The sequence below is a fragment of the Loxodonta africana genome, chromosome 11 (genome assembly GCF_030014295.1).
Source record: "Loxodonta africana isolate mLoxAfr1 chromosome 11, mLoxAfr1.hap2, whole genome shotgun sequence".
In the NCBI taxonomy this organism is placed as follows: domain Eukaryota; kingdom Metazoa; phylum Chordata; class Mammalia; order Proboscidea; family Elephantidae; genus Loxodonta; species Loxodonta africana.
Window position 1 is genome coordinate 106,851,586 of NC_087352.1, and position 22,457 is coordinate 106,874,042.

The following is a 22,457-nucleotide window of genomic DNA, read 5'->3' on the forward strand; positions in this document are numbered from 1 at the left end:
TTATGTAAGTCTCTTTTCGTTTCTTGCAGTAGTGTCTTGTAATTTTCTTTGTATAGGTCTTTTACTTCTCTGGTTAGACTTATTCATAAGTATTTTATCTTCTTGAGGGCTATTGTAAATGGTATTGATTTGGTGACTTCCTCTTCAAAGTTCTTTTTATTGGTGTAGAGGAATGCAACTGATTTTTTGTATGTTTATCTTGTATCCTGATACTCTGCTGAACTCTTCTATTAGTTTCAGTAGTTTTCTTGTGAATTCTTCAGCGTTTTCTGTGTATAAGATCGTGTCATATGCAAATAGAGATACTTTTACTTCTTCCTTACCAATCCGGTTGCCCTTTAGTCCTTTATCTAGCCTAATTGCTCTGGCTAGGACCTCCATCACAATGTTGAATAAGAGTGGTGATAAAGGGCATCCTTGCCTGGTTCCTGATCTCAAGGGGAACGCTTTCAGGCTCTTTCCATTTCGGATGATGTTGGCTGTTGGTCTTGTATAAAAGCCCTTTATTATGTTAAGGAATTTTCCTTCTATTCCTGTTTTGCTGAGAGTTTTTATGATGAATGGGAGTTGAACTTTGTCAAATGCCTTTTCTGCATCAGTTGATAAAATCATGTGATTCTTGTCTTTTGTTTTATTTATATGATGGATTACATTGTTTTTCTAATGTTGAACCATCCCTGCATACCTGGTATGAATCCCACTTGTCATGGTGAATTATTTTTTTGATATGCTGTTGAATTCTATTGTCTAGAATTTTGTCGAGGATTTCTGCATCTAAGTTCACGAAGGATATACGTCTGTAGTTTTTTTTGTGGGGTGTCTTTACCTGGTTTTGGTATCAGGGATATGCTGGCTTCTTAGAATGAGTTTGGGAGTATTCTGTCCTTTTCTATGATTTGAAATACCTTCGTTAGTAGTGGTATTAATTCTTCTCTGAAAGTTTGGTAGAACTCTGCAGTAAAGCCATCCAGATCAGGGTTTTTTTTTGTTTTGAGTTTTTCAATCTCTTCTTTTGTTATGGGTCTATTTAGTTGTTCTACCTGTTTGTTTTAGTTGAGGTAGGTCGTGTGTTTCTAGAAATTCATCCATTTCTTCTAGGTTTTCAAATTTGTTAGAGCACAATTTTTCTTAGTAATCTGATAAGATTCTTTAATTTCGATTGGGTCTTTTGTAATATCACCCATTTCATTTCTTATTCAGGTTATTTCCTGTTTTTCTTTTGTCAGTTTGGCCAATGGTTTATCAATTTTGGTAATTTTTTCAGAGAACCAGCTTTTGATCTTGTTAACTCTTTGAATTGTTTTTCTGTGTTCTATTTCATTTAATTATGCTCTAATTTTTATTATTTGCTTTCTTCTGGTGCCTGGGGGTTTCTTTTGTTTCTTTCTATTAGTTTAAGTTGTACGGATAATTCTCTGATTTTGGCCCTTTCTTCTCTTTGGATGTGTGCATTTATTGATATAAATTGACCTGTGAGGGCTGCTTTCACTGTGCCCCAAATGTTCTGATCGGAAATGTTTTCATTCTCATTGGATTCTAGGAATTTCTTTATTCCATCCTTAATGTCTTCTATAACTCAGTCTTTTTTGAGCAGGGTATTGTTCAGTTTCCAAGTGTTTCATTTCTTTTCCCTGCTTTTTCTGTTATTGATTTCTACTTTTATGGCCTTATGGTCAGAGAAGATGCTTTTTAATATTTTGATATTTGCTAAGACTTGCCTTATAACCTGATACATGGTCTATTGTAGAGAATATTCCATGTGGACTAGAAAAGAAAGTGTACTTTGGAGCAATTGGGTGGAGTGTTCTGTATATGTCTATACGGTCAAGTTGGTTTATTGTGCTATTTTGATCTTTCATGTCTTTATTGAGTTTCTTTCTGGGTGTCCTGTCCTTCACTGAAAGTGGTGTGTTGAAGCCTCCTACTATAACTGTTGAGCTATCTCAGTTTTCAATGCTGATAGAGTTTGTTTTATGTATCTTGCAGCCCTGTCATTGGGTGTATAAATATTTAATATGGTTATGTCCTCCTGGTATACTGTCCCTTTAATCAATATATGGTGTCCTTCCTTATCCTTTGTAGTGGATTTAACTTTAAAGTCTATTTTGTCAGAAATTAATATTGCCATTTCCTTTTTTGATTGTTGTTTGCATGATAATATTTTTTTCCATTCTGTAAGTTTTAGCTTGTGTGTATCTCTAAGTCTAAGGTGTGTCTCTTGAGGCAGCATATAGATGGGTTGTGTTTTTTCAATCCATTCTGCCACTCTCTTTATTGGTGCATTTAGTCCATTTACATTCAGCATAATTATGGATAGGTATGAATTTAGTGCCATCATTTTGATGTCTTTTTCGTGTGTGTTGTTGACCGTTTCTTTTTCCCACTTATTTTGTGCTGAGTAGTTTATATATTATCTTTTCCTATTTGTTTTTGTTGATTTCGTTTCTGCTGAGTCGCTATTTTTTTCTTGTGTTTTATTTTGATGAGTAGGATCATCTCCGTCCTTTGTGGTTACCTTAATATTTACCCCAATTTTTCCAAGTTTAAATCTAACTTTTATTTCTTTATATTGCTTTGTCTTCCTCTCCATTTGAAAGATTTTTAACCCCTCTTTCTTGTTTTAATGGTGTCTTCTTTTACATAATAACATCACTGTTTCCTTCTTTTGAGGTTTTTTTTTATTTTTATCTTGATTTATTTTTGTGATTTCCCTGCCTGGGTTGACCTCTGATTACTCTGTCCAGTGTTCTAGTCTTGGGTTGATACCTGATATTATTGATTTTCTAATGAAAGAACTCCTTTTAATATTTCCTGCAGTTTTGGTTGAGTTTTTTACAAATTCCCTAAACTTCTATTTATCTAGAAATGTCCTAATTTCGCCTTCATATTTGAGAGGCAGTTTTGCTGGATATATGATTCTTGGCTGTCATTTTTTTCCCTTCAATGCTTTATATATGTCATCCCATTGTCTTCTTGCCTGCATGGTTTCTGCCGAGTAGTCCAAGGTTTTTCTTATTGACTGTATTGACTTTTCGTTTATCCCTAGCTGCTCCTAAAATTCTCTCTTTACCTTTGGTTTTGGCAAGTTTGATTATAATACATCTTGGTGACTTTGTTTTCAAATCTACCTTATGTGGTGTTCGATGAGCATCTTGGATGGATATCTTCTTTCACTAAATCAGAGAGGTTTTCTGCCAACAAATCTTCAACATTTCTATATCTATTTTCTGTTATCCCTCCCTGTTCTGATACTCCAGTCACTCATAGGTTATTTCTCTTGATAAAGTCCCACATAATTCTTACGTTTTCTTCATTTTTTTTAATTCTTTTATCTGATTTTTCTTCAAATATATGGCTGCCAACTGCTTTATCTTCAAGCTCACCAATTCTGCCTTGCACTTGCTCAATTCTGCTCCTCTGACTTTCAATTGAGTTGTCTAATTCTGTAATTTTATTGCTAATCTTCTGAATCTGATTGCTGTCTCTGTATGGATTTTCGCAGCTTATTGAATTTTTCTTTATGTTCTTGAATAACCTTTTTAATTTCTTAAACTGTGTTATCTCTGTGTTCCATGGCTCGTTCTGCATATTGCCTGATCTCCTTCCTGATGTCTTGAAGGGTTCTGTATATTAATCTTTTGTATTCTGCATCTGGTAATTCCAGGAAAGCACTTTCATCTAGAAGATCCATTGATTCTTTGTTTTGAGAGTTTGTTGAAATGATCACGGTCTGCTTCTTTATGTGATTTGATATTGATGTTGTCTCCGAGCCATTTATGTTATTATATTAATTTATTTTATGTTTGTTTACTAGCTTCTTGCTTTGTTTTGGTTTGATATGCCCAAATGGGTTGCTTGAGTGAGCTAGCTTATTTTTGCCTTTGAAGCTCTGACGTCCTGTCACATGATTGTTAGAGCTATTGTCAAGCATGTCAGTCTAGGAGTCCATTCACTTTTCTTGTATGGATTCAGCTGAGGTGTCTAGGTAGCTGGGCATCAAGTGTTTGGTACAAGCTCTGTCCTAGAGTCTTAGAGGGGCAGGAGTGATTGGTGTAGGTACTGGTATCTGATTGCAGCAGGGGGTCATGCACTGAACAAGGCAGGGGGCTGAGAATCATCCCCCAGGTGACTCCGAGGAAAGCGCATCCCTCTTCCTTCCAGTGCACAGGTGGGTGGGTTCTGCAGACAGACCATGGGCGGCCAATGCTTTTGGTTACAGGGACTGGGAGGTACCAGTTATCCCTGGACCCCTGTCATGGGTGGCTGGGTGACCTGCATGGAGCCACCAGTCCTTAGGCGCCTGATGTGGGTAGGTGAGGACACTGTTTAATAGGCAAAGTGTTGTTACTGCAAATCATGGATTCAAGCCGCCTGCTGCAAAGCCTATACTGACACAGGAGGATAAGGAGCAAGAGGGCTTTGTTGAACACTAGGGTACAAGAGACAGAGAGGGTTAAATTTCTCTCAAATTCTTTCTAAACCTAGAGGGCTAATTGGTGAGTTTTTATAGGGGGAATGTCAGGGTTTAGAAATTTTCAGGAATGTTGGTTTTTCTTTGAGGTAGACACGATGATAAAGTGATCTATTATTGGAGTCCTGCAAGTCTCTTCATGGCATCCTGGAGTCCTGCAAGTCTATTCATGCCGTCCTGGTTTCTGTCACAAGATGGATCTAAGCTTTGTTCAGCTGCCTTGGTTTTGTGTATTTTTTTTTCCTTGGGAGGGGAACATAGTTTAATCAGCAACTAAAAATTGATTACCTCATATTTCTTTAAAGGAGCAATCATGGGGCAGACTCCAGAGCAAATAATTACATTGCAAAGAGTAGCTTATACAGTTATACTAAAACATTAGAAAATATATTCTCTTCACTTCAATACTAAAACAGTAAAGAAAATGTATTTTCTCTACTTAAGTGGTGTCAATCACCAAACACCCACCTCTCCACCACACAGCTGAAACAGTTGCAGTCTGCCAACAAGGGCCTATTCTCATGAAATAGGCCCACACATGTCCATGCAGGGGCGAAAGGTATTCAAAGTCTATGAACCATTTATGCCTGGACAGGAGCCGCTTCTGTCTGGAGCTCCCCAGGTTAGTGGAGCTGGCAAATTATCTCTTCCCCCAATTGTGAATTTATTCCTTCTCCAAGGCTGCGAGATGGCTCCAGGTGTTCAACACTGCCTATCTCAGGCCCAGGGAAATCAACAGCCTCTGAAGTCAGCTTGGGGGTGGCGGGGGTGCAGTAAAATATACGCAAGCACTTAGCTTTTGCCGAGAGCACCTTTCTTCTCTGGTTGCAGAGATGTGGGTAGGCTGTGTGGCTGGCTGTTTCTCCCTGAGGAAACTGCGGCCAGATGCTACTACCACCCATCGCAGCCACTCCCAGGAATGGTGCCTGATGGACCCCAGCAATTCAGGCCCAGTAACCCTTCTCCGCTTCTGAACCGTCTCTCCCTCCTCCTGCTGCTCAGTCTGTTTTCTAACTTTGCCTTTGATTTTCCGGGCTCCTAGCTCGTCATAAATATAATCGTTTCACTTGTTTTTTGGGTATCTGTTGTAAGAAGGTTTGCTGGAAATGTGAGGCAATTCTGCCATCTTGGCCACGCCTCCAGATTCAAGATCTTCCTAGGCTCCTATTATCTATATAGTTCCAGTTTAGAGGCTGCAAATGAGAAAAACACAAAATTTTTTGTGGAATGAAGTCAAGGCTATTGGTCTCCATGGGCAGTGGCATTACAATGGGTGGACACAGAAGAGAGTTTATCGGCAGCTTTCCAGCTAACTCTAGAACAGCACTCACTTCTCTGCTGCAGACTGAAAAAAGACAGCGTGTTGGAACTTCTCTGAGACTCAAGAATTAAAATAGCAATGAGGAAAGTTTTTGAGGTTTACCTGGTTAAGAGCTTTCAGGCTGAACTCTTCACTGTTTACCATTCTGAAATTACTCAGCTGTGTCATTAGCCTTGTCTGAAAATACAAAGTTCTCCCAACTGCTCTTCAACAACATATTAAAGGAAGAAAAATTATAGGACAATGTATTACAACTTATTAGTATTTGTGGTGGTTAAGATCTGTGGTAACTTGGCTGGGCCAGGATTCTCTGTGTTTATATGTGATCACTCCCATGATGGGATCTGCTGTGAGTAGCCAATCAGTTGAGATGGAGTTTCCTTGGGGGTGTGGCCTGCATCTGAATATAAGCAGGCATTCTGGCTTTTTGCTTGCTCTGGATCCTGGAGTTGCCTCGTCTTCATCTGACCTCCAGTTCTTGGGATTTGAGCTATTGTCTTATCTGCAGATCTTGGGATTCATCTATCTTCAAAGCTTGTGAGCAAGAGCCCTGCTTTCCCACCTGCTGATCTTGGGTTTGCCAGCCCAAGCGGTTATGTGATTTGGGAGAAGTCTCTATCCTAAACCATGGACTTGAGGCATTCAAGCCTCTACAATCATGTGAGCTGTTTCTTTGATATAAACCTCTCTCTATATATTTATACTTTACTGGTTTTGCTTCTCTAGACAGCCCCACCTAAGACAGCATTAAACCCATTGAAGTTGAGTTGATTGTTACTCATAGCAACCTTATAGGACAGAGTAGAACTGCCCCATAGGATTTCTAAAGAGCATTAATAACTTTAAAGGAGTGCCTGGTGGATTCGAACTGCCAACTTTTTGGTTAGCAGCCATACCACTTAACCACTATGCCACCAGGGTTCCCTCACACTTCCACTGGCAGATATAAATTCAGAGGTGGAAATTTCTAAATACATGTCTGTTGGTGCTGAATGCTTCTATTAGTTCCAATAGCTTTCTTTTGGAGTCTTTAGGATTTTCTATGTATAAAATCAGATAATTTGTGAACAGGAATAGTTTTACTTCTTTCTTACCAATGTTGATGCCCTTATTTCCTTTTCTTGCCTTATTTCTCTCACTACAACTTCTAAAGCAATGTTGAATAAGTGGTGATAAATGGCATCCTTGTCTGGTTCCCATTTTCAGAGGGAATGCTCTCAGGTTCTCCTCACTGAGGTTAATGTTGGCTGTTGGTTTTGTATAAATTCCCTTCATTATATTGAGGAATTTTCCTTCCATTTTTGAGAGTTTTTTTTTTTTTTAAATCATGAATGGGTTTTGGACTTCATCAGATGTCTTTTCTGTATCAGTTGATATGACCATGTGACTCGTCTTATTTATGTGGTGGGTTATGTTGATCCATTTTCTAATGTTGGATCAATCTTACATGCCTAGTATGAATTCCACTTGGTAGTGATGTATTATGTTTTTGATATGCTGCTGTATTCTCTTGCCTAGGATTTTGTTGAGAATTTTTGCCTCTGTATTCTTGAGGGATACTGTTCTGTAGTTTTCTTTTTTAGTGGTGACCTTGTCTGGCTTTGGTGTTAGGATTATGCTGGCTTCATAAAATGATTTTGGGAGCATTCCTTCCTTTTCTATGTTCTGGAATAGTTTGAATAGAATTGGTGTCAACTCTTCTCTGAATGTTTGGTAGAATTCTCCAGTGAAGCTGTCTGGGCCAGGGCTTTTTTTGTTGGGCGTTTATTTATGACCCCTTTAATTTCTTTTGTTATGGGTCTGTTCCAGTTTTCTACCTCAATTTGTGTTAATTTAGGTAGGTGGTGTGTTTCTAGAAATTTGTCCATTTCCTCTCGGTTTTCAAATTTGTTGGAATATAATTTTTCATAGTATTTTGTTATGAGCCTTTTTACTTCATTTGGTTCTGTTGTAATGTCAGCTATCTCATTCCTTATTTGGGTTATTTGCATTTTCTCCTGCTTTTCTTTTGTCAATTTGGCCAGTGGTTTGTCAACTTTATTAATCTTTTCAAAAAAGCTTTTAGTCTTGTTGATTTTTTCTGTTCTGTTTCATTTATTTCTGCTAATTTGTATTATTTTGTTTCTTCTCATGACTGTGGACTTCTTTTGCTGCTCTCTTATTGTTTGAGTTGTAGAGTTAATAGTTGCTATAAATTGATCTCTGAGCACTGCTTTTGTTGTGTTTTCATTCTCATTTGATTTTAAGAATAGAGGATATCTCTGATATCTTCTATTACCCAGTAGTTTTTAAGCAGAGTGTTATTTAGTTTCCATTTATTAGATTTTTTCCCATTGATTTTTCTGCTATTGATTTCTGCTTTTACAGCATGGTGGCCAGAGAAGATGCTTCATATTACTTCAGTTTTTAAAAATTTGTTGAGGCTGGTTTTGTGGCTTGAAATGTGGTCTATTCTGAAGAATAATCCAAGAGCATTGCATTATTCACCCAATTTTGGGTGATGTTCTCTGCATATCTCTATAAGGTCAAGTTGGTTGGTTGTGGTGTTTAGATCTTCTGTGTCTTTGTTGAGTTTCCTTCTAGTCGTTCTGTCCTTCCCTGACAGTGGTGTGTTAAATATCCTAGTATTATTGTGGAAGTGTCTATTTCTCTTTTCAGTGAGTTAGTTTTACGTATTTCGGAGCTCTGTTGTTGGGTGCATATATATTTATTATAGTTATTTCCTCTTGGTGGATTGACACTTTAGTCATTATATAATGCCCTTCCTTGTCTTTTTTCGTGGATTTTGCTTTAAAGCCTATTTTAGCAGAGATTAATATTGCCACTCCTGCTCTTTTTTTGGTTGTTGTTTGCTTGATATATCTTTTTCCTTCCTTTAAGTTTTATTTATATCTTTTTGTCTAAATTGTGTCTCTTACAGAGAGCATATTGATGGATCGTATTTCTTTATCCATTTGGTCACTCTCTGTCCCTTTACCAGTGTATTCAGGCCATTTACATTCCGTGTGATTATCGATAGGTATTAGTTTATTACTGTCATTTTTTTCTTATGATTTTTTTTTTCTTTTTTGTGGTGTTGACTGTTTCTTCATTCCACTTGATTTTCTGTGCTGAGTTTTTTTAAATTGTGGCTTGTCTTTTCATTTCCTTCATCATTTTTGGTTTTGTATGTGCTGAATCTTTATGATTTTCTTCTTTTATATTTTGATGAAGAGCTTTGTTGACTTTTGTTGTGGTTACCTTGAAATTTACCTTTACCTAATTATTTCTTGATGTCACCTTGGCTTCCTCTCCATATGGAAATTCTATACCTATTCCCTTTATTTCCCCTTTATGTTTTGAAGCAGTCATCAGTTACAGGCTAACATCTCTGGTTCCCTGTTTTCCATATTTTAACTTTATTTTTGAGAGTTCTTTATCTGTATTGATATCTGTCTGATGTTGTGTGTTTTATGCTCATGTTGTTGTCTGGTGTGTTATTAGTTTCCTGTCTGAAGGACTTCCTGTAATGTTTCTTGTAAAGTTGGTCTGGTTTTTACACATTCCTTTAATTTCTGTTTATCTGGAAATGTCCAAGTTTCACCATCATATTTGAGGGATAATTTTGTTGGATATATAATTCTTGGCTGGCAGTTTTTTTCTTTCAAACTCTTATATATATTATACTATAGCCTTCTTGCCTGCATGGTTTCTGCCAAGTAATCAGAACTTAGTCTTATCAATGTCCCTTTGTAGGTGATACTTCATTTTTTTCCAAGCTGCTTTCAGGATTCTTTGTCTTTGGTTTTGGAAAATTTGATTATGATATGTCTCAAAAAACAAAACAAAAAGAAACAAACCCAGTGCCATCAAGTAGATTCTGGCTCATAATGACTCTATAGGACAGAGTAGAACTGTCCCACAGGGTTTCCAAGGAGCAGCTTGTGGATTCAAACTTCCAACCTTTTGGTAAGCAGCTCAGGGCTTAACCACTGTACCACCAGGGCTCCATGATATGTCTCCATGTTCTTCTATTGGGATCTATCCTGTATGGGGTTCATTGTGCTTCTTGTATGGTTATCTTCTCATTTTTTTCCATTAGTTAAGGTTTCTGTCTACATATATTCCACAATTCTCTCTGTGGTTTTTGTTGACTCCTCTCCTTCTGGGATTCCAATCATGCGTAAGTTATTCCTCTTAGTGGGTCCCACAACTCATAGGCTTTCTTTGTTCTTGTTTTATTTTTTATTGTTCCTCCAACAGATTAGTGTCAAGGGATTGGTCTTCTATCCTGCCGATCCTGTCTTCCATTGTTTCAATTCTACTGTAACGACTTTCCATTGATTCAGTTGTCAGTTTCTGCAATTTTATTGTTAAGCTTATGGATTTCTAGTTGCTGCTTCTGTATCATTGCCAATTGTCTATTTATTTTTGTCTTTTTTTTTCTTATATTGTTTTCCTGAATTCTTCTAGGATTTTGTCTGTGCATTCTTTGGTTTTGTCTGTGTTCTCCATAGTTTTGTCTGTTTTCCTTGATTCCTTTGAGGACCCTATACCTAAGCCTTTTGAATTCCTTTCAGGAAGCTCCATTATCTTTTCTTTCTCAGGGAGGATTTCTGGTTCTTTATTATGGTTACTTGCTGGGACCGTCTTGTCCTGCTTCTTTAGGTGGTTTCCTATTGTCTATTGTCTCTGGGATGTTAAGAGGTTATTATATTTTTTATTTGTATAATTGTTTGCTGGGTCCTATTTTTGTTTTGTTTTGGTTTTTTTTTGTGATTCCTGGCAGGTGTGGCTGGAGTGGTGCTCTGTTCACGGGACTGGCTGTGCTGGAGCCCCCCACCTGTGTTTGGTTGAGCATAGTGGCAGGTAAGTGTGGGAGCTCACTCAGGTCTCTGTTTACTGATCTTTCAGGGCAGATGAGGGTGGATTGGTTTGGCTTTGGCCTTCGTCCATCTTCAGTTTGGTGGCTCAAAATGGGGAATGATGCTCTCCGTGCAGGTGGAGTGGCTGATGTGGTGAGTATGATGGGTAAATGGGGGCATGCTCCCCTCCTATTGCTGATTTCAGGGAGGTGGTGTGGGTGGTAGACAAGGGGATAGTCACACAATTGCTGTAAGTCCACCTCCTTCTGAGCAGGAAGAGGGAGGAAGGAATGGCAGGCAGTTGTTTCCTCAGTCTTGCTACATCTCTCTAATCAGGGAAGAGGGAGGAATGTGCAGTGGGTGGGTATGCACACATTCTTCCTCCACCCTTTGCTGGGGAAGGGAAGGAAGGAAAGGGCCTCAGGGGGATGCGCACATACTTGTAGACCCTCTGACCCTTGCTTGGTGGGATAAAGGATGGATTCGATCCTGGGGGATGCACACACAGTGGTGCCACCTGACGTCAGGTGGGGGGAGGTGGGGAACTGGGGGAGAATGTGCAGTCACAGCTCTTCTGCCCCTCACTGGTTGGGTTAATGGATAGAATCATGTCTGGCAGGTACACGCAAAGAGAAGCTTCCGCACATCAGGCAAGGGGAGGAAGGAAGGAGTTTCTAGGTGATGTTCATGCAATCACATTTCCTCTGCCCCTCACTGGGTGGGTTAAGGGAGAGTCGCATCTGCTGGTTGTACTCACAGAAGTGCCACCTCGTGTCAGATGGGGGGAGGGAGGAAGGGGGTATGAGAGGATGCATGCACAGTCACAGCTCTTCTGCCCCTTGCTGGATGCGTTAAGGAATTGAGTCACACCTGGCGGACGCACCCACAGAAATGCTGCCTCACATAGGGTGGGGGGAAGGAGGTGGTGGGCGGGCACACAGGGGAGGGCCTAGTCTCCCTCACCGGGTGGGCAAGGCAGAGTAGTGGACAGGGTAGGGTGTGGTAAGGAGAGGAGGATAGACTCATGGTCCTCCGGTTAGGCAAGGTGGTCAGGGTATGGGGCCCTCTGTTGCCTCTAATCAGGAGGATGATTTGTTGGGGAGTGCGTCCCTCTGGCTAGTAGATGCAGATGCCAGGGCACCTTGCATCCACTGCAGCCAGCAAGTGGGGCCTGTCTTCTCTTTAGTGTGAGGGGGGCTGCGGGGACACTGGTTGAGTGGGAGAGCTCCTGTCAACACTCTGCAGGTCCACTGCCTTTCCTGAGCATTCACACCCGAGGTCAAGGGCTGCCACTCCTGTGTATCTCTGGTTCTGGATCTGGCACCCTCCCTGTCTATGCTTCTTTCCATGTCTGTCTACAGAGGTTCTCTATCCCTTTTGGGAAAATTATGAAGTTGCTTTGCTGTTTTCTTCACCCAAGGTCACTGCTGTCTTTGTCTGAAGTTAGCCATGGCAGACTGGGATGGCTGGCTGAGCTCCGCCCATTTCATGTTACTCCTTTTTAGCTGCTTTCCTTATTCCTTCAAATCAGTATTTGGTTCAGTCTTCAGACTTTCTTTTTTGATATTCAGTTCTCCTGGATTGTTATCTGCTTCTTTTTCACTTGATTTTTTTTTTTTTTTGGTTCTTTGGTGCAGGGGGACTTTATGGTGCCTGTGACTAACCTACCATCTTGGCTCTGCCTCTCTCATAGCGTTTTATTGTTTTTTGTGTACAGATCTTTTGCATTCCTGGCTAAATTTATTCCTAGATACTTAAAACGTAAAGATGCTATTGTAAATGGTAATGTTTTCTTAGTTTCCTTTTCAGCTTGCTTATTGCTAATGTATAGAAACCAGACTAATTTTTGGGTTGACTTTGTACTCGGCCACTTCGCTAAATTCATCAGTTCTAATAGCTTTCTTGTGGAATCTTTGGGGTTTTCTATTTATAGGATCATGTTGTCTGGAGCTCTATTTTGGAACTTCAGGCAATATTGAGGACAGAAAAACTAGTAGAATAGAAAAATAGAGCGTGGGTCCCTGAGTTGTTCTAATAGACCTGGAATACATATACCTGAATTTTTATCTTTATTGTTGTTAGTTGCTGTCAAGTTGGCAACCTTATGTATAAAAGAATGAAATGGTGCCCAACATGCATCATCTTTATGATCAATGGTTGTTTTGAGTCCATAGTTGTGGCAAATGTATCAATCCATCTCACTGAGGGTTTCCCTTGTTTTCACTGACCCTTTACTTCACCAAACACAATGCCCTTTTCTGGTGATTGTTCTTTCATGGTAATGTGTCCAAAGTAGGCAAGCAAAAAGTCTTGCCACCCTTGCTTCTAAAGAGCATTCTGGTTGTATTTCTTCTAGGACTGATTTGTTCGTTCCTCTAGCAGTCCATGGTATATTCAATAATCTTCACCAACACAATTCAAATGCATCATTTCTTCTTCTGTCTCCCTTTTTCATTGTCCAGTTTTTGCACACATATGAAGCAATTGAAAAGACCATGGCTTGGGTCAGGCACACCTGAGTCATCAAAGTGACATTTTTGTTTTTTAAAATGTTGAAGAGGTCTTTTGTAGCAGATTTATTCAATGCAATATGTCATTTAATTTGTTGACTGCTGCTTCCATGGATATTGCTTGTTGATTGAATTAGAATGAAATCATTCACTTTAATTTCTTCTTCACTTATCATGTTTATTGGTCCATTCACAAGGATTTTCATTTTCTTCACATTCAGGTGTAATCCTTACTGAAGGCTGTAGTCTTGAACCTTCATCAGTGACTTAAGTCATCTTCATTTTCAGCAGGTAAGATTGTGTCATCTGCATATCACAGGTTGTTAGTCTTCCTCCAATTGTGATGCTGTTTTATACAGTCCAGCTTCTCAGATAATTTGTTCTGTATACAGGTTGAATAAATAAGGTGAAAAGATACAACTCTGCTGCACACCTTTTCCAATTTTAAACCACTATATTGATTAGGTCATTCTTTTTCTCTCGTCTCTGTTAATAGTAGCCAGAACAGTTCCTAACTGAAACACTATGTGATCCTGAGGTAGCTTCATGTTTCAGGTTAATTAACTGGTTGTATGTTAGTTACCTAGTGCTGCCACAACAGAAATACCACAGGTGGATGGCTTTAAAGAACAGAAATTCATTTTCTCACAGACTGGAGGCTAATGGTCCAAAAAGAGTCACAGCCATGTCGATTCCTCTTGTGGCCTCTCTGTTTCTGGTGTCTGCCATCAGTTCTTGGGGTTCCTTTGCTTGTAGACAGATCCTCATATGCTGTCTGTTTTACTAATGTGTGTGTGTCTATTGTGCTGTTTTTATAACTAAGAAGTGATTAGGTTTAGGGCCCACCCTACACTGGTATGACCTTATTAACAAAAGAAAAACCCCATTTCCAAGCAGGATCACATTCACAGGTACAGGTGCTAGGATTTCAACACATACTTTTTGGGACATAATTCAATACTAGGCTGGTACTGTATACTGGGACAGTTCCAAGTCATTCTACTGTCACTTCCACACATGGCCACTGGTGTCCTGAAATGAGAAGACTAGGAGACCTTGGTTACTCCTTCAGTCTGCATTAAGGCAGAGACTCCACTGGCTTCTCCATTTGGCAGCTCATTATTGCAAGCAGCAACACATCTAAACCTACTTCCATTTCTCTTCACTTGGGAGTGGAGGAGTGCAGGTTTTCCCCCGGAGTTTACTTGATTTCCGTCTCGTCTTCATCTCTTCAAGCCACTGTAAACCGTTTCCAAAAATAAAACTGGTAGCCTAGCGTGGCTAGGAGCTCAAGGATGATGGTTTCCCTGTGCTCACTGAGTCGTTCCATCATGAGACCATTCTTTGCACCTGCTTCTCTCCCAACCTCTAAGTAGTGGGCTGGCCTTCCATTTCCACTTTCTTAGGTGCTTTCATCTGTTCTCTTCATTAGGTACATTTTCTTGATTTCACTAGCTTTACACATTCTTACTAATTAACATAATTTTACATCTCTAATACTGTCCATTAATATCCCTCCACTATCTGTAGATCTTGTACTATATATGTCCACATTTAATATATCTCTTAAAATTTCTATCTACTTATAGAAGGAAGTCCAAAAAAAACACAATTTGGATGAAACAATAAAAGTAATTTTTGGTAGAAAGTACTAGAAGCTCTTGGTTGCCTTACAATAATCTTTTTAGGGTGTGGTCACCTCTTTTCCTCAGATCAAAAGTCCTGTCCTTAAGCAAAGATTCTATAGAAATGCAAAATATGTATTTTTCCCAACTCTGCTTCCAAAGGTTCTAGTGTTACCATCTTTCTATATCTCACCTGTCTCCAGTATGGCCAATTGTCTTCTCCTAATTAAGCTAAATTATGCTGTAGTAACAATTTCAAAGTTATCAGTGGCTTAACACCACGGATGTTCATTTCTCAATATCATTACAATGTCCCATGAAGAATGGCAAGAGATCCTATTCTATATAGTCACTTAGGGACTTAGGGCATCAGAATCCACCATCTTGTAACTAAACCATCTAGAACATCTGGCCTCCACAGCTTCTTGGGCACGGGAAGCAACTGGAGAATCATTACTTACCTCACTTCCTTTCACATTTTGTTGTCACAACTAGTCATATGCTCCAAATACTCAAAGTTATATTAAGCTCCAGAGTCGATTAGTTAAGATAAAATTTTATCCAAAGGTGACCAGACAGGGCAGTGACAAGTACAGCTTATTTTAGAGGGGATTTCCTTGACCTCTGGAAACAGCTCAGGAGCACAATGACAATCCGTACAGGGTAGGGTCTCATCAAATCTGGGACACTTTGATTCTTACTTTGCCACTGTTCTTTCCAGAACTAGTCATTAGTCACCCTGCCCTGGGTGGGGTTGGAGGATGGGGAGACTGGGAAATGCAGAAGAGCAAACAGAGTATTTGGTGAGGAGTAAAGCTGTCATGAACCAAACAAAACTAGACTGAAATCTGAACTTTGTTACTTAACACTTAAATTGAATCATCTTGCATTCATTTAAGAAATTTTAGTTTTCCACTGAGAAGCCATTATTTCCAGATTTCTTATTTCCTGTCTTAATACCAATTTCTAGTCTTTTTTTTAAAAAAAAAAAAAACTCAAATTAGCTTGTACAATTTAGAGATCTCTAGACACAGCCCTTTCAAACCTTATCTGCAAGAATGCTAACATAGTTACTATCTTAGTTATCTAGTGCTGCTATAACAGAAATACCACAAGTGGATGGGTTCAACAAAGAATTTATTTTCTAACCGTCTAGTAAATTGACTTTTTTTCCTCCTTGCAGTCTGCTTCTGTACCCCCATGGCACAACTTTGTTTTTCGAACATGGAAAACTTCTCAGCTCCATTCTCACCCTTCCACACTTAAACCCAGTTCTTTAACTTGCTTGGGATGCCACTGTATGCTAGCCGGAGAGGGTGTCCTTGGGACCTCCCCCATCCCATTGACTTACCAACTTTTTTGCTGGGGGGAAACCTTGAATGTTCCTACTGCCTTATGAGAGGTCACTCTGCTTTGGGATACCTCACCTTCATCCCAGCTTTCTACATTGTTCACTAGGCCAGACAACCAGAAATATTAGGACAATGGATGAATTTCACTGGTTAACAGCTTGCTCTTAAAAGGTCCCTCAACCACCCAAATGTCTCATGCCTCATGCTGTCTGGTCTCCGCCTGTCTGGTCTGCTCACTGCTCACTCCTTCCAAAGTCCTACCACTAATGTTTTCAAACATTGCACTCTCCATTTTTTGCACCAAACTGCACACCAGAAAGGCCACATCCTCATCAGAGAGAAGGAGCAGACTCACTGCCCAAGTATGCTCTGGAAAGCCCATTTCTCCATATTACGAAGTCTAAGTAGGCATCTCTGTTCATTTCCATCATGGCATTTAACTCATTTTAATTGCCTATTTGCTTATTTACAGGCTTATTACGTAACTCTTCCAGGAGACTGTAGTAGATTGGAACCATGTTTTTTGCCCTCTTCCTCCCCCTCTCCAATCACTGAATATCCAGTGCCTGGTATAAGCTCTCGGTAAATATTCGTTCAATGAATAAACGAGCAAGCAATATTCCACTGATTCCAAATGGTTTGACATAGCTGCAACTTTGTCAATGAAAGATAGGTAGGCAGTGGCCAAAAGATGACAAAGTGCACACAGTATGCCTAAAGTTTGAGACTTCGAAGAAGGCCAAATTCTCTAAAATGCCTTTAGAGAATTTTAAGATGGTAACAATCAGATCTTTAGTTCAGAAATCACTTGAGAAGCTGTGCAAAGTGGGTTGGTGTGAACAGGCATGCTACATTAGGCAAGAAAACCTATTGCTGTCATCTATGTATGAAATGAAGGGTTAAACTTAAGCAGGGATGGTAGAGATATTTAGTATGCAGAATTAACAGGACTTTGTGATCAACTGGATGTGGGGCATAAGAAAAGGAGGAATTTAGGAGGAATTTCAGGTTTCCAGGGGTGTCACCAAATACACTGGAAAATAGAGGAGGAAGATGGGATGGGGAGAAGGGAGATTCTGGAAGTTAAGAATTTATATAAAGACCATTTAGGGAACTGGACATATGGTTTATAACTCAGAAGTGATATCTGGCTAGAGTTCAAAAGCTGCATGCAATCATCATAGACATAAAGACTGGGGCATGGATGAGATCAGCCAAGGTGTGTTAAATTTGAAGTCAAAGGCCCAAGGGTGGAGTCCAATATTCAAAAGTCAGACAGAAGAATTGAGATGAATAACAAAAACCCAGAGAGTGGTCTTCTGGAGTCTAAGGGGAAAACTTCAAAAAAAGAGTACTTAATATTGCTGCCAAGAAATCGTGTGAGGTAAGAATAGAAAAGCATCAACCTTACTTGGCTAGTATCATCTAGAATGACCCTTTCTGGGACATCTGTGGAGCGGCAGAAGGAAAAATTAGATGACAGTGGGGTAAAAAGTATATGGGAAGGGAGGAAATAGCTGGGTGTAGGTAACTCTTTCAAGAAGGTTTTATACAATGGAAGATTAGTTTGCTGTACTACTTTATGGTATAATATTTTCATGTATCCTTTAGGAAGGGTTCAGTAGGGATTAACACCCCCAATCCTCATTTATCAACATGGTTAGGTTCAAAGGACTAGGTTATGTGAAAATCAGTTATGCAAAAATGGAGGATGACATCAAATCACAAAAATGACTATATCATTACATAACTGCCAAATGGCATCATTATGTAACTGCCAAAGCATTGAGAATCATAAGCTGACACATAACCTTATCACAGCCAGCATTACTCTCACCTTGCACCTTGGTGTTCATTATCCCCAGATGTACATTGTTAATGTGCAAAATAGTAAATTTTTTACTACTGTTGTAAATGTGAAATGTCGGATAATAATCTGTGAGGAATAGGTGTAATTACTTAGGAGAAGGTTCAGTGGTAGAATTCTCATCTTCCATGTGGGAGAGCTGGGTTTGATTCCTGGCCAATGGATCTCATGCGCAGCCACCACCTGCCTGTCAGCAGAGGCTTGTGTGTTACTGTGAGGCTGAATATGTTTTAGCAGAGCTTCCAGACTAAGGCACAGTAGGAAGAAAGACCTGGTAATTCTGTGTCTGAAAATTGCCCCTTTAAAGCCCTATGGATCACAATGGTCTGATCCCAATGAGCATGGGGGTCACCATGAGCTAGGGGCACCCCGAGAGCAGCTGACGACAATAAAGTTACTCCTAAAATAAACTATCTGGAGGTAAGGCAAAGGAACATGAGGTAAGAGTCTTCATTTATGTTTTAAGATCAAGAAGATTTTGGGTTCTGTACTGTCAATGACCAAGTAATCGAAAATATATATTGCTTTTGTAAAATTGTTCTAATGGGGCATTAGTATAACTTAGAAAGATAATATTTATAAAATTTTATGAGAATTTCACAGCTGGCAAAACAAAAAACAATTAGGAGTTATTATACCCTTCAGATAATGCTCAAGTGATGAGAGGCTTGAGAATGTCTGGACAATAAAAATATAACCAATCATCAATCTGGAAAACTGATCAGAGACATAGTATACACCCACCACTTAGTTGGGAAATTAGATGGTACAGAAGCCCAAAGCCTCACTTAGAATCTTTGGTTTCCTTAGGATAGAGGATGTTTGTGGAAAACACAACACCCAACACAAGGACACGCCGTGGTTTTACAACTGCACTGAATTGCTGCACTGGTATCCCCAGCTCATGAACATCCCAGGTACAACTTGCACCTGCCCTTCAGTATGATGTAAATTTGCCCTCACTTTGAAATGACTGAACCAACCTCTACTCGCAACATATTCATCACAATCACCTTCGCTTGCTGCATACGCAGCTTTTAAATTACTGAAGAGGCTTTGAGCCTTTTCTTGCACTGAAGCCAAACCAGAACCATTGCCACTGAGTAGATTCCGACTCGTAGTGACCCTAAAGGACAGATTAGAAATGCCCTGCAGGGTTTCCAAGGAGCAGGAATTCCGAGGAGGAAGGATTTGAACTACAAACCTTTTGGTTCGCAACTGTAGCCCCTAACATCATACGCCACCTGTTCTGACTTACCCACGAATCCCACTTAAAGACACAGGAACAGATCTTGTTCATAGCCTGGGGACTGCCTACACGCTTATTTTAACACCACCAGTCTGTCAGTTTGTTGTACTGTGGTGGCTTGTGTGTTACTATGACCCTGGAAGCTATGGCACTGGCATTTCAAACACCAGCAGGGTCACACACGGTGGACAGGTTTCAGCGTTTCCAGGCTAGGAACGAAGGCCTGGCAATCTACTGAAAGTTAGCCAAAGAAAACCCTATGGATCATGACAGAGTACTGTCCCATGTGGTGCTGGGAGATGAGTCCCTAGGTTGGAAAGCACTCAAAATACACAGCGGCTGCAACAATGAACTCAAGCATACCAATGACAGCGACAACGGCGCAGGGCTGGGCCACATTTAGTTCTGCTGTACCTGGGGCTGCTACAGGAGGCAGCTGACTCAACGGCAACCAACGACAACTTAACTGGGATCAGGGAAGGCATTACCACTTACACTAGGATTTCTCCAGCCACCAGAAGGAACACTGTAACTTTTCCATTGTTGCTTTCTCCTAAATCTATATTATTAGGATGAAAGAATTGAGGGGCAATTAAAAAATCTTAATAAGCAAGTGACCAGTGTTTTGAACCAATTTCCATTTAAATGTCAAATGTTAGTAATAACCTTTTGGTTAGCAGCGGAACTCTTAACCACTGTGCCACCAGGGCTCTGCTAATAATAAACATTTGAAAGTAAACCCACAAATATTCATGATTTGAAGCAGAGTATCCCAATATAATGCACACAAGCCAACATGGTCTATTTAATAAAAATATTTAATGCTGCCAAAAAGTATAAAAATACAGTAGGAATGGCAGAATACAAAGCAGTCTCCCCTAAATTTGTTTCTTTTACATCTTTCTACATTTCATACACGCATTAAAAAACACTTAATACATCAAATTAAAGGATTCTGTAAAGTCTTCTGCTGGTGGGTGCTCTTCATTCCCTGGATGTAAAGTTTACTTTGTAAACAGACAGCCGCGAGGCAATCTACAGGTCTATCAAGCCTCACTTTCGTTTCCGGAGTCGGCTTCAGGTCTTGCTCTGCACGTCAATGGTTCAAAATTTATAGCTGCAGAATATTCTCAAGTCATGAATACTTAGGTGTCTGTCAATCTTGGCCTAAAACATAAAATGAGAAGTCATCTATTCAATTCAAATTTACCAAACACAGACACACACAAACATAAAAGGACTAACAAGGAACTAAAAAGGCAGCCAAAGCTCATTCCCACACCCCACATTCAACCACACTAAGGGCTTCACTACTGCTGGGGTAGAACTGCTTTAGTGCTCAACTCTCAAATAGAATTAGGAGTTTGAGGTAGACTCATGTTAAAGAGCCACAACTCATATTCTTCTTCAAAGATTACTATGAAAACAAAGATGACTATGAATTTTTTAGGTCATCTTTTATTCCTCGGAACATCAACTAACAACCTCTACTGAGATACTGGCAGGCAGACAGGTTTAAAAGAAATGTACCCACAACAATTTAATAAGATGGCATGTGCTAGACTTTGGACTCCAATCTCGACCTCCGCTGTATAATACAGCTAAAAATATTATCAACGTAATGTTTGAAAATAAAGTGAGTTTACATTTTAACATCACAGACTATCAGCAGCACGCTTTTTGTCCCAAAGGATAATACTGACAAAGTGACACATAATTTAAATCACTATCAATATGAAAGAAAACAGACATAAAATAAATTGACAGATTTATGATACTTTAATGCCAAAAATAAAAAGCAAATACATTTAAAACAAGCATTAGATAAATGAAACGACTATTGTCAAGGCAGATGAGTTTCTGGTGTTATTTCACAATATTTACAAATTACTGAACGTTTGGGGAAGGTAAATAACATCTCCAGTCTTCGCCCAACTCCCCTCACTAACCAAAATCTAAATACTTGTCATTATTTGATTTCCGCATATATAAATAGGAAATATAAACCACATCCACACATTCAGCTAAAACATTTAGTCAAAAACACAAAAACAGTATAAATTAGGCTTCTTCCTGCTCACTCACTGCCTCCTTCATCTAAAGCAAGGCACCAAGCACTCTGGGGTTCTGAATAGCCCTTTCCTCTGACTTTCTAGCACCGATGGAGAAATGTCAAGTCTTCATGACAACATTCTCGTCAGGCATCTGTGGGTCACAGACACTACCAAGGCCACTATTACCGGAACCTCCCGAAGCGTGAGCCAATGTAGTGGAAGTGATGAAAGGCATTTCCTAGTTAGTATGCTGGCAAAATATGTATTTATTTTCCACGCATTCAAAAAAGCCTGGTCTTTAAAACAAAGTATCTTAATTCAATCAATCAAAGCAAATGAAATAATGGTTTAGAGAATTTTATAACATTTCAGTGTTTCTCTGGTTCTGCGGTAGTTGAAACTGTTTAATAAAATTTTGGGAAGGGAAAAATCTGATTTGCCTCACTTAAAAAATAAAGAGAATTACACTGGATTTTAACAGATAAGAGTAGTTGTGTAATATTTTCCCATTTAAAGGACTAAATATTCCACAGAAACAGGTGGTATGACATGATGGAAACAGTACGAACTCTGGCGTTACCGGCATTTGGATCAGCCCTCTCATGCACGGACTGTGCAGTCCTGGGCAACTTACTTACTCTGGGACTTAGTTTTCTTACCTAAAAACAGGGAAACGCTCTCTACCTAGAGGAGGCACTTATAGATATTAAAAACCAGTTGCTGCAGAGCTGACTACAGCTCGTGGTGACACCATGTAGGTCGGAGCAGAACTGTGCTCCACTGAGCTTTTAATGGCTAATTTTTCAGAAGTAGAGTAGTAGGCCTTTCTTCCAAGGTGCCTCTGGGTGGACTCGAACCTTCCACCTTCTGGTTAGCAGCCGAGTGGGTTAACCTTTTGTATCACCCAAGGACTCCACTTAGAGATTAAGTTTAAATTATGCACTTAAACTGACTACCAGAATTGTAGGTACACCATATAGGGTGTGTTAAAAATACTTCTGGCAAGGATGAACTATCACTTATAACTAAAAGAAACATACTAGTTTTTTTTTTCTCTGTTTTGGAGTTTTGTTTTAATCAGGCAAAAGTAAAACGGGCTCAAACAAATGAAATTAACGAGGCTTAGTGTTTTATTTGGATAAGGCAGTCCTCACACACTGCCAA

At 39.6% G+C, this 22,457-nt stretch overlaps 1 protein-coding gene across 6 annotated transcripts in view; it reads right to left on the bottom strand.

The window, feature by feature from the left end:
• Positions 1 to 20,039: 20,039 nt before the first annotated feature.
• Positions 20,040 to 22,457, bottom strand: part of PTPN2 (protein tyrosine phosphatase non-receptor type 2) — a 127,052-nt gene continuing 124,634 nt past the window's right edge. For all 6 annotated transcript variants that reach the window (XR_010323506.1, XR_010323505.1, XM_064294754.1 and 3 more), the window contains one exon: positions 20,040 to 20,406. Coding sequence is in view for 4 of the 6 variants with exons in the window: in XM_064294754.1 (XP_064150824.1) it covers positions 20,385 to 20,406 (22 nt within the window). In the remaining 2 variants the exon portion in view is untranslated. The remainder of the gene's footprint in view (positions 20,407 to 22,457) is intronic.